We start from the raw sequence: 13,334 nt of genomic DNA, 5'->3' as shown, positions 1-13,334 counted from the left end.
CAGCCAAAATTCAACGTCTGTGTTGTTGCTATAAGTTCTATGTGCCATGTTCAAAGGTTCTTGCTCTTGGTACGATCGACTTATTCTTGCTCTTGCACGAAATTTAGATTTTTACGGTACAAAAGATCTTGGATAGATTGCGAAGAAAAATACAGGACAATCTGACATAATTTTCACGACAGATGTGTTTGTTCCCTTCGTAAGCATTGCAATCAACCTCTTTCACTTATCTCATAACCCCACAAACAATTTTCTTTTCTTTTTCTACGGATCCAAATCCTCCTGAAAATAACTTTTTTTTTTTGGGGCATATCTGGACTAATATGTTGTACAAATGATTTATGTAACGAAAATTATATGAAAATTTATAGAATCAATATCAATCACAGTATTATAAACATATTAGTCTCTGATTTGATACACTAAAAGATGTCTGTATTAGGAAAAAAAATTGTATTCTAAACCTAATCACATGTAAATTCATGATTTCATTTGAATATCTTCCATTTTAATAATTGAAATTAAGCATATTGTATATTTAGATATAATATGAGTCACATTATTTTCCTATAAAAGAGCTTGTTTATATATCAAAATCAAAGCCATCAATTTTCATGTTTCTCCCATTGTAGTCGGAATCGAATCGAATATAATTCAAAGTCGTGTACATGAGAAGCTCACTTATTTAACAACAAACCGTTGAGAAAATGCCACGTGTCCTTCATTTACTTTTCTCTAATTAAGCATAACAATCCACCAATGGCATCATTTATATAAGAGACATTTTTTTCAGATTTAGAAAAGCCACGAAGAAAGGTGTAAGAAAATTTAAAAGAAGGCATAAAAAGAGGTACAGAAGTTGAGGGCACCCCATATGGCATGGTACAGAATAAACCAAAAAGAGATGAACCAAAGAAGAAATCATCGAAGATTAAAGAATCGGTGAACATGTTTGATGTGAGTTTTCTAATGAATTCCAAAAAAGAATTGGCTTAATTAATTATGTGTGTTCCATTCTCTCTAAATGTCTTGTCACACATAAAAACAAATCACTTCAGAGATAGTGAGTGGCCGAAAGCCTTTTATCCTCTTCACACTCAGAAGTGAGTCAATGGAGGAGCATGTGTGTAGTGTGGTCACTTCCAATGCATGACTTTTATCATCAAATGAATGTATATAGACACTTCCATATATATATATATATATATATATATATATATATATATATATATATATATATATATATATATATAGGCTTAAGAACCAGAATAAATAAATAAAAAATTCTAAAATAAATTAATAAAAAAACTATTTACCAAAATAAATAATTTTGGACACGTCGGATTTGAAGGAAAGAAGAAAATGTCAGTGATGATTTGTGAAAAACGTCACTCTAAATGACATTTTGACATGGTTTAATATGAAAAATGTAAAGAAAACGTCAATAAGGTTGACGTTTTCTGTATAAATTAAAAAATTTAAAATTAAATGAAAAACGAACGTTTTTGGCTTCGAAACACAACCAGAACGGCCCGTTCTGGTTTCAGAACAGGACGTTCCGATTCACTCTTTATGTGTTGCATATGATCTTGGAACGGCCCGTTTCAACTGTAAATTTAACACACAAAAAGTGAATCGGAACGGCCCGTTCTGAAACCAGAACGGGCCGTTCCAGGTTATTCTGAATTAAAAAATTACAATTTTTTAACATAAATTGTGCTTTTGATTTTCTTATGATATTTAATTTATGATTTTTGTTTCTCAATTTTTAGTCTCTCAATTTTATTTTTTTTATTCGTCCCTAGAGTATCACCGCGCTAGGAGGCACCTCAAAGGGTAGGATAACTAACCCTAAGATTTAACGCGGCTGCATACATAAGGAAGAATTCGAACTCCTGACCTTGCTTAAAGGTGGATCAACCCCTACCACTAAACCACACGCTTGGAATTTAATTTTAATTTTATTAATAAATATTATCTATTAACTATTAAAATTATAACATTGATTATGAATTTATATATTAAGTAGATGATTAGATAATTAATATCTAATGATATTTAGATTAAATTATACATTAAATTTTCATTTTTATCCTAATTTTATTTTTTATTTTTATCTTGATAAAAATAAAAATTGAAAGTATATTTTAGTTTAATTATTATATGATTTATATATTTTTAATGTTATAACTTCAAGAGATAATGAACAACCATTTAATAGTGAGATAAAAATTGTAAAGTTTATACAATTAGAGCAAATTTATAAAATTATAAGTCAGGGAAACAAAATCGCATATTAAATATTATAGGGATAAAAAGTTAAAAATGAAACGATAGTATAATATTTTTGATAATGTGACAATTAATGAGATGAATTTTTTTAATAACGTGGCATTTTTATGACAAAACACTAGACATGTCAATAGGCAGAACAAAGGTGAGTTTTGCTTTTAATTCTCATCTCTGTCCTCGTAAAAGATCAACGAGTTCTGATTTGGATAAACTCATAGAGAAATTTTAGTACTTTTTTATAATTTTAATTTAGTTCAAAATTTTTAAATAAATTATATTTTATGTTATTATTTATATGTAATTCAAAAATATATAAAATTAATAAATAATAAATAATTTTAAATAAAAAATTTAAGAATGAAATTATATAATTTCTTTTTCATGAACCTGGAACGGTCCGTTCTGAAACCAGAACGGGCCGTTCTGATATCACTATTTGTGTGTTAATTTTACAATTGAAACGGGCCGTTCCAGGATCAAATGCAACACACAAAGAGTGAATTTCGGTACGCCTAAAAGTCCCACATCGCTTAAGAGTCGAGGCTAAGGGTAGCTTATAAACACCCTTCCTCCTTAACCTACGCTGAGGCTCCTTTTAGAGGACAAAATCGTGACGGCCCAATGAGCCAAAGCGGACAATACCTCGGATGCGGTGACCCTAACGATGATAGCAGACTTACGGTAGGAACATTGGCACTAGAAAGAGGGCCCAGACCACTTTTCAGAACGGGCCGTTCTGGTTTCAGAACGGGCCGTTCTGGTTGTGTTACGAAGCCAAAAACGTTCGTTTTTCATTTAATTTTAAAATTTTTAATTTATACAGAAAACATCAACCTTATTGAATCAACCTTATTGACGTTTTCTTTACATTTTTCATATTAAACAGTGTCAAAACGTCGTTCAGAGTGACATTTTTCACAAATCATCACTGTGTATGACGTTTTCTTCTTTCCTTCAAATCCGAAGTGTCCAAAATTATTTATTTTGGTAAATAGTTTTTTTATTAATTTATTTTAGAATTTTTTTTATAGTGGTCAAAATGCCTATATATATATGTTACATATATTTTATCAATATTTTTTTTAATGTAAATGTGAGTGACAAGTCTATCATATTATATACAAATTGATGTGTAAATTGTGCAACACATATATAAAAGAAAAAAAAAAACTCTTAAACGTGTATCAAAATTTCAATTAAAATATATTGTGTGATTGACTCGTAATCTTTTATAAATCTTTCAATGCTAACTCTTGTATTTTCAACAATCTTTTATTATTTTATATCACTTTTTAGATTATTTTTTTCTTCTTCTTTCCCCCCTCTAGGTATTAATTAGATTTAGGTGTGCATAATTATTTAATTTTTATTTTACCAAAACCGGCGTTGACCTTTGCCCTCGTTCACAAAAGCGAACACGTTTGATTGTGTCAAAAGTCAAAACCTTGAGTGTATATTTGTAGGTGGACAAAACTTAGTGACCAATTCAATTGAAAGTCAAACCAAGTTTGGCCACTGCTAAAAGTTGTCTTTGAGAATAATCAAGTTACAAATAATGGTTTTATCTGGTAAAGCATGATGATTTCCTTGGACAAAAACAATTAACAGATCTTTGATATGTTGATTAAAATCAAATTTTTACTTCGGTATAGTCTATGTTGATTTTTTTCTTTTTGAAGAGATCTATGTTAATTGTTATTGTTGACTGTTACTGTCAAAATTATTAAGGTAAACATTAATTAAAAATAACATAATATTTTTTTTTATAGATATAACTCATACAATGTCTTAAAATTAATAATTAGAGATATTTTTTAAGTTTAATTAATTATTCACACATTTGTAAAAAAAATGATTATTTATACATTACTCTAATGTCCGAAAAACTTCATTCTCTTCTCTTTTCTACGTGTTTATTGTCCACTAATAATATTATTAGGATAAATCCTTTTCAATTAAATCCTATTATTTTAAAAGGTTTAATTTGATTATTTAATTTTAAAATATATTTAATATTGTTCTTTTGTCTAAATTAACACTAATGATGCTAATAAAATTAGATGAAATGACAATATTGAATATTTTTTAAAAAAATTAGAGGTTTGAATTGAACATTTAAAAAGTAATAGGATTAAATTGAACATTTTTAAATAGTAAGACTAAATTGAATAAAAATTTATGTAATATTTTTTTGTCTAGATAAATTTGATTTTGTTTACTTATCTTAACAATATCATGAATGACAACAAATCGGGTACTTGAAATTAAAAAAAATAATCACAAAATAAATTAATTATCTAATAAAATAAATTATTTAATATATAAAATAAAATTCAAATTTATCAAGACAAAAAATATTAGATAAATTTTTGTTCAATTCAATGTCTGTATTTTTGGAATGTTCAATCTAGTCCCATTGTTTTTAAATGATGTTTAATGTTTGTCCTTCTGTCTGATTTTATTAATGTTATTAATGTCAATTTGAATAGAAAGATAATATTGCATTTTTTTTTCAAATTAGAAAATCAAATTGAATCATTTAAAAATAATGGGAGTAAATTAAATTTTAAAATAAATAAAGGGACAAAAAGTACAATTTAATATTATTATTATTATTATTATTGTTGTTGTTGTTGTTGTTCTAACACCGTTAATTTTATGATGTTTTAATTTAATTGCATGAGTGTTGTTGTCTAGTTGGGAATTATTGTTAGTAGTACTATTTAAGAACTCTGGAGTGAAGGAGCTTTGAGGATTAAGTTACTCTTTGGGGGTAGTTGAACTAGAAACAAGTTGGGTTAGCTCAAGAAGGGTATATAAAGATTTTATAAAGACGTGACCCTCATAAACTTATGTTTTGAGAAAACTCCAAAGAGAAATAGAGAGAATTTTCTCTGGTGAGTGAACCTTCTCTCCCCATTTTTGTATTAAACCCTTTCTTCCCTCATCCTTGTAGTTAATCTAGACTTGTAATAATAGCGAGATTCAAAGTCTAGGAGCTTAGAATCTCATGTGTCAAAAGTCATATGGAGCTCACTTCCTCATTCTTCTTTTCTCCTCTTGTTGATTCGGTTCTCTAAGAGGTAAATGAAGCTTTGTGATTGAATTTCTATTAGTGCATGATGATTATTGTTGCTTATAATTTCTAGATTCATTGTTGTTACTACAAGAAAATTGTTATATATATAATAACACACGCCTTATAGTGACATAATAAATGTCAATTAAAGGTACTTTTACCCATACACTAAATACAGTATATGTTGATATATTGTTAAAAAATGTTGATATAGGTTATAGTGACATACAAAATATATTGTTAAATTATATTCAAAGTTAATACTTAAATTATGTGTAGCTATATGTCAAATAGATATATATCTACATAAATTATACCTCTAGTGATATTTTTTGTATGTTACTATATGTAACATTTTTGGTAGAGAGTTATGATTTGAATCCATGGGTTGATGATTATGAAGTTGTGGTGTTCTTGAAGTTTTGTATGAGAGGAATATTATGCTTCTTGCAAATTGATGGATGCATGTTCTTTTTACTGATAGATTTGTGTTGTATATGTTGTCTAAATGTTTTATGTTGCAATGCATGTTCTTGGGTTTAAGGATTTCAAGAGGATCGACTCAGAATTGGCTTTTGCATAGGTGTAGAATTAATATCGTGTCGGGCAAGCATTCAAGATGTCATGCATGGCTTCAACTAGTGGTTTTATCTTACCCACACAAGCGGGTGATTGGTGGTGCCGAGCGTAAGGAGAAAAAATCTTCTTAGATTAAAATCATGTCAAGCGCAAACTGAATGATGCTGAATGTGAGAAAAGTGAATCATCTTGGGTTAAAATCACGTCGGGCGTGAGTTGTGTGGAATAAATCCCTGCTCATTGGGCTAGGCATGGGCTTTGGTCACACTAGTCGACGCAAGAGAGTGGAAGGCATGGATAGTTTGGCATTAGATATAGGTGAGATAGGGAGTCCTCTACTTTAATGACACTGGTGTCCTATGAATGGCATTGGGCACGAGATGCATGATCAAAAACTTATGTTAAATTGTTTTATAGTTGAATGATGTATGATGATAAATCCATATGTTGCAAGTTGATTTCATATATGACAATATTCATGTCAATTAAGTTGTAAGTTGATTAATGAATAAGTTATATAAATTGTGAGATGTTGTAGTTGAATAAGTTGTGAAGGTGTATGATGTTTAATTTGCTCAAGATGTTAAGTTGTTAAGGTGTTGGACATGTTGTAGAGATACATGTCTTTGCTAAAGATACATAAAAACTATAGGAGAGTAAGTGTTATTTTCAAAGTTAAATTATCACATTGTGTAAATATATATTGCGGTGCTCCGAAAGAATAGTTGAAACCCTTCAATAAATAAGGCGAGTTTTGAATGGATAGATTTTTTAAGTTGTCTCCTCTAGATTTTATGTGATATGTGGGTAACATCGAAACATACGTATATAAAGTGACCAATTGAGTAAAATACAAGTTCAAGGACTTAGTCCTTAATCAAGTATTAGAGGGACGTAGTACTTGAAGGGTAGTCTGTGGATTAATCCCATAGATGCCTTAATGTTGCAAGTTAATGTTGTGGTTAACTCATTCAAGTTGTTCTACCCTGATGGTAGCACTAAACTTCCTAGTTTAAGTGACAAAACCTGAAAAATCAAATTAAGTTATTAGCTGACTTGGTTGAAATAGGTCACATGTGATTTAGTAGGGTCTAACTATTTAACTGTTCACTTTCGTTGTAGGAGATCTCCATATAGTTGATATGTGTAATGACGCTTTAGTTGTTTAGAGTTGTTTTACGTGATGTGGTGTGTATGTTGTAAGTTGTTATGATGCTATGAACTATATGTTGTATGTGTTGCAAATAAAATGTGTTATGCATTGCTTTCTTAAATGAATGTATGTATGTTGTGATGTTGCAAGTTGTTTAGATGTTGATTCTTTTCATAAGCTAATCCTGTGTTTTTCTTATAGTTGGAACTATGATGATCATACTTAATGTGAGAGTAAGTCAAGATTAACGGAATTTACTTAGATGTTTTGGCGGTGAGTCTTGCTAGTGATAACTCATTTTGTTGAGGTTACCCTGAAGTAACTAGGTTGTGTATAGAAGCTCGATTAGTGAGTAAGACTTATTTTGCATACATTTATGTATTTGATATAGTTGTATACGTATTTGTACAGAGAATGCACTATAACCTTTGAGGATTTTATTTCTAGTTGTTTATTTTTTATCCTATACAAGTATAACTTACATGACTACTTATATAACTATTGCATAATAACTCTTGATTAATTGTTGTTTACTCTATTTTGTTGCATAGTAGCTAAACTGTAATAAATGTTGTAATTAACCTGTTAGATGGTTACAATAATAATAATAATAATTATTATTATATAAAATAAAATTCAACATTTTAAGCAATTTAAAGAATTTAATAGTGGACATATAAAAAAAACATTAATTATTATGATACTCAGAATATAGATACGGTTTTGCTAAGTATCTCAAGAAATTAGAAGTAAAAAGATTTTTTTTAACAAGTATATCATGTAATGTTAGACACATTTCAACCATAATTTTTAATAACATATTATAATATTTATTACTTTCTTAACTATGCACCATACACTATACACTACAGTTTACAAAATCAATATAGTTAAAATAAGATATCGTAATTAACGGTACATCAGAATAAAGGTACTTTTCTTGCCATAAAATTTTCAAATGACGGATTTATAATGTTTTTGGATTAATTTATTTTATATAGAATATTTTATAAAAATTTCTCTTTTTGAATTTTGTAACTGATTCTTTCAAAACAGTTTTTATAATTAATTCTTTCAGAAACTTATAAAAAATTATTTATAAAAAATAACTGTACCGGGAGGACCCTATCGGTCACGTTGACCAACACGTGCCGTTCCGTCAGACACCCATGCGAACTGGACCATACCCAAGGCTGACGTTAGCATCGGCTCGGCTTATAGCCGAAGGCCGAGATTTGTCAACTGGCGCGTAACGGCTCGGCTGAAGGTCAATGCAAGCAGCATGATGCATTCCCGCATACTATGTATCGGCTCGGCCCAATGCGATCCGATAGGATTACCAAGTAAACGTCTACCGGCATTAGCCTGTCGGCTCGGCAATGTGCCGATAGGTTAAACAGGTTATAGTACAAATCACAGTTAACAAGGATAAGTGCATAATTAAGACATGATTAGCTGATTAGCATCGTATTACCTAATTTGGTAAAGATTAGAACAGGCCCATCACGTTCAGGCCCATGTCAGGTATTATAAATAGGTCACACGTAACGAGGTACGTCACTGTTCATTAATTACCCTAGAATATCGTGCATATCCTAACTTGAGCTTCGGAGTATCTTTTGCAAGTACCTCCCCTCTCTGAAGAGTTCGTTTAAAGCATCCGTTCGACCCTTCTCACTAAGAAGACTACGAGTGTACCCTCAGGCAGGTACATTTTGGCGCCCACCGTGGGGCCGAACCGAAAGCATTGTAGAAACATTGAAAGTTTACGAGTAAAAGAATCATGGTAAAGACAAGGAATACTAATTTTGAAGGGCAACAGTCCGAAGAGGAGCACCAGTCCGGGGCCGAGACGGTTGAGGAGACAAACTTGACCGATATGGTACGCCAGATGAAGGAAGAGATGATCGCCATGAAACAGCAGCGAGAGAGAGATGCCGCCGAGATGGCCGCATTGAGAGAAGAGAATGCTGCTTTAAAAAATAATATCGAGACCCCACATGGAAACCATCTGAGATGACCCACACTCAGGGATCGTTCCACTCGCACGGCCATCATACCTCCATTCCTCACACTTCTGTCGCTACCCCAGGCATTCATGTTTTGGTCGGCCGGCCAATGCCGCCAATGCCGGCTGGCGCCCACCGACATCCATTTACGCCAAATATTATGCAATCTTCACTTCTTGACCATTGGAAGTCCTTGCCCCTTGACAAGTACGATGGCACCACCGACCTCGATGAACACGTAGATGTGTTCTTAACTCAAGTTACCCTGAGCACAACCTATGATGCCGCCTTGTGCCGAATCTTCCCAACATCGTTAAAAGGGCGAGCGCTGAGCTGGTTTACTCGGCTTCCAGCTAACTCGATTGACTCGTTCAGCACGTTAGCTTCCTAGTTCACCATCCAATTCGCTACAAGTCGGCCTCACCAGTTGACCTCGTTGGCGCTGGTCAGCATCCGTCAGGAGAAAAAGGAGTCCCTTCGGGCGTTCATAAGCCGATTCAACAAAGCGGCGCTTGAAATCCGAGACTTAAACCCTGCAGTGGCTCTGCATCACCTTACCACTGCCTTGAAACCGGGGCCTTTTGCCAACAGCATTTGTAAGAAACCCCCTACCGACATGGATGACTTGCGTCGGCGAGCCGACAAATACATGCAGATGGAAGAACTAGCCGAGTTCCGTAACCAGGCCCGAGCGGAGGTGTCGGCAAAGCCTAAAAAGCCGGCTGAAAACAATTTTCGAAGCCGTCCGAAAGAACTGGTACCCCGCGAGAGGCCCCCTCGTGGCCCGAAGTATTCCCATTATACACCACTCAACACCAGCAGGTCGGCAATACTAGAACAAGCACTCACTTCGGAAGTACTAGCCATCCCAAAACGAGCGTCGACCCCTCCCCAGGCCGATACGACCAAGTCTTGCAGGTATCATCGCAATCGCGGGCATTCAACTGACGAATGTTCGGCCCTGAAAGATAAGATTGAAGACTTGATCAAGCAAGGACAGTTGCAAGGCTTCGTGGACCGACCGAACTCTTCGAAATACTCCGACCGGTCGCGACGACATGATCAGCCCAAACAAAGAAGGACAGAAGCACGTTCGTACAGAGAACGCAGTCGGTCAAGAGATCGAAGAGAGGAAGAGCCTTCGGCACAGCCTCGGTGAGTCATCAACACGATAGCAGGAGGATTCGCTGGCGGAGGTTCATCCTCATCAGCCCAACGCAGACACTTACGAGCTGTTCGGCACGTGAATACAGTGGAGACAGTTCGTCGTCACCTTCCCACCATCACTTTCACCGAGGATGACTTCAAAGGCATCGACCCAGACCAAGATGATCCGATGGTAATCAGCATCGAAATTCATAACTGCATTGTACGAAATACGTTGGTTGATCAGGGAAGTTCGGCCGACATTCTTTATTGGAACACGTTTAAACAGCTGGGTATCCTGGAGTCTGAACTAGTTCCTTATGATGAACCTTTGGTCGGGTTCTCTGGTGAACGAGTCAAGACAAAAGGGTATATCAAGTTGTCAACTCGGTTCGGGTTCGAAGGAACTGAGTACCGAGACATTTCGGTTAAGTATGTGGTGGTGCACGCAAGCACATCTTATAACATTCTGCTCGGCCGACCATCCCTGAATCATCTCAGCGCAATCATCTCCACCCCTCATTTAGCCATGAAGTTTCCGGCCGAATCAGGGCGAATAGTCACTGTCCGTGCTGACCAAAAAACTGCGCGAGAATGTTATTTTACCAGCTTGCGATTACCAAAAATGAAGAACGAAGCAACGAATGAACCGAGAAGGGTGCACTCGGTATCACAGCAATCGGCCATGGACCTCGATCCTCGGATCGATCAAGATGAGATGGTAGAGCCCATTGAAGATAAACAACCATTCCAGGTGGGAGTGTCCGAGTTCCAAGTCACTCACTTAGGAGCTAATTTGTCTGAAGAAGAACAGTTGACTATTAAACAAGTAGTCCTCGAAAACAATGACTTGTTTGCTTGGCACCTGTCTGACATGCCCGGCATTGATCCCAATTTCCTTTGTCACAAACTCTCCATCAGCAAAGAGGCTAAGCCAATTGCTCAGCGGCGTCGAAAGACCAGGGAAGAAAGAAAAGCTGCAATTGAAGTAGAAGTGAGCAAGTTGTTAGACGCTCGGTTTATCCGAGAAGTGCACTACACGACCTGGTTGGCCAACGTCGTCATGGTCAGAAAACCGAATGGAAAGTGGCGCATGTGCACCGATTACACTAACTTGAATAAAGCCTGTCCCAAGGACGCCTACCCGCTACCAAACATCGATCAGCTCGTCGATGGGGCATCCGACCACAAATTTTTGTCTTTCCTGGATGCATACTCTGGATACAATCAGATCCGGATGCACCCCCAAGATGAAGAAAAAACTGTCTTCATCACCGAAACGGCCAACTACTGTTACCGAGTGATGTCGTTTGGCTTAAAGAATGCTGGTGCTACCTATCAGCGTTTGATGAACAAAATCTTTCACGATTAGATTGGCCAGAGCATGGAGGTGTATGTGAATGATATGGTAGTAAAGTCGGGTGATGTGTCGGCGCATGCACGCGACTTGACCGAGGTATTCCAGGCGCTTCGGCGACACCAAATGAAACTTAACCCCAAGAAATGCGTATTAGGAGTCTCGGGAGGCAAGTTTTTGGGGTTTATGTTGTCCAACCGGGGCATTGAGGCAAACCCAGACAAATGCCAGGCCATCCTGGACATGAAAAGCCCAGCCACATTAAAGGAGGTTCAGAAGTTAGCCGGACGGCTTACCTCGCTGTCCCGATTTCTCCCTTGCTTAGCCGAGAAGCTAAGCCGATTCTACTTTTGCTCAAGAAAATGGAACGATTCAAGTGGACCCAGGAGTGTGAAGAATCTTTTCAGCAGTTTAAAAAACGGCTTTGTACGCCTCCAATTTTTTCTAAACCGGTCAGTGGCCTAGCTATGCTTGTTTACCTGTCAGTTTCGAGTAGTGCAGTCAGTGCCGTCATAATACAAGAAAACCAGGAAGGTCAACAACCCATCTATTTTATCAGCCGGACGCTGCAAGATGCCGAGCGACGTTATCAACTGTTAGAAAAAGTTGCCTTAGGGCTCATCTATACCGCTTGGCGATTGAGGCAATACTTTCAAAGCCATAAGATCGTAGTCAGAACTGACTGTCCGGTTGCAAAGGTCCTCCGGAAACCAGAAATCGCCGGCCGGATGATGGCATGGTCAGTTGAGCTTTCAGAATTTGACATATCTTTCGAGCCAAGAGGGCCGATCAAGTCGCAACATCTGGCCGATTTTGTTAACGAGCTCACTCCTCCGGGATGTTTTGAGGACGAACCTTGGACCATGCATGTTGATGGATCCTCTAATTCCCAAGGTAGCGGGGCTGGCATAATTCTGGCTAGCCCTTCAGGAATCACAGTTGAACAATCCCTTCGGTTCGGCTTCCGTGCATCAAACAATCAGGCCGAATACGAAGCCTTGATAGCAGGAATGAGACTAGCAACTGAAATGAACGTCACGAAAATCATATGCTGGACCGATTCGAAGATCGTGGCTGAACAAGTCAATGACAACTTCCAGGTCAAGGACTCCAATCTGCTGCAATATTACCACCTCTTCCAGAAGCTCAAGGACGACTTCACCGAGGTGCAGGTTCGCCATGTATTGTGCGCCAACAATGAACGAGCCGATCAGCTAGCTCGGCTCGCCAGTAGCCGAAAACCAGGACAGTTGCGAACAACCATTCACCTTGAGATTCTCTCTCCAAGTGTGACGGTTGAGTGTATGTCAGCCGGTACCGAGATGCCGACCTGGATGACCGCCATTCGGAACCTTATCGACCGAGGGGAGTTACCAGCCGACCCGATGGAGGCAAAAAAGATACGAACACAAGCGGCTCGGTACTCCATGATCTCCAATGAGCTCTATAGGCGAGGATTCTCCACCCCGCTCCTCAAATGTATCGACACTCACCAAGCCGACTACGTAATAAGGGAAATACACGAAGGTATCTGTGGCTCCCACTCAGGTGGAAGAACTCTCGCAGCCATGTGGCTCCCACTCAGGTGGAAGAACTTTCGCAGCCAAAGTCTTGCGTGCCGGCTACTATTGGCCAACTTTGAAAGGAGATTGCGCCGAGTTTGTCAAGAAGTGCGTACAATGTCAAAAGCATGGAAACATCATACACGCTTCGGCCACA

The 13,334-nt window shown here is 36.6% G+C and overlaps 1 protein-coding gene across 1 annotated transcript; it reads left to right on the top strand.

Annotated features, from left to right (window-relative positions):
- Nucleotides 1–9,230: 9,230 nt before the first annotated feature.
- On the top strand, nt 9,231–10,271 carry LOC145952190 (uncharacterized). The gene is made up of 2 exons (XM_083064414.1): nt 9,231–9,350; nt 9,504–10,271. The coding sequence occupies exons 1-2, from the start codon at nt 9,231–9,233 to the stop codon at nt 10,269–10,271; spliced, it is 888 nt and encodes a 295-aa protein (XP_082920540.1).
- The last annotated feature ends 3,063 nt before the right edge of the window (nt 10,272–13,334 follow it).

Source organism: Cajanus cajan, chromosome 9 (genome assembly GCF_000230855.2).
Source record: "Cajanus cajan strain Asha chromosome 9, NIPB_CcT2T_4, whole genome shotgun sequence".
In the NCBI taxonomy this organism is placed as follows: Eukaryota; Viridiplantae; Streptophyta; class Magnoliopsida; order Fabales; family Fabaceae; genus Cajanus; species Cajanus cajan.
The sequence above is the reverse complement of the archived record's forward strand: the minus strand, read 5'-3'. Positions and strand labels throughout refer to the sequence as shown.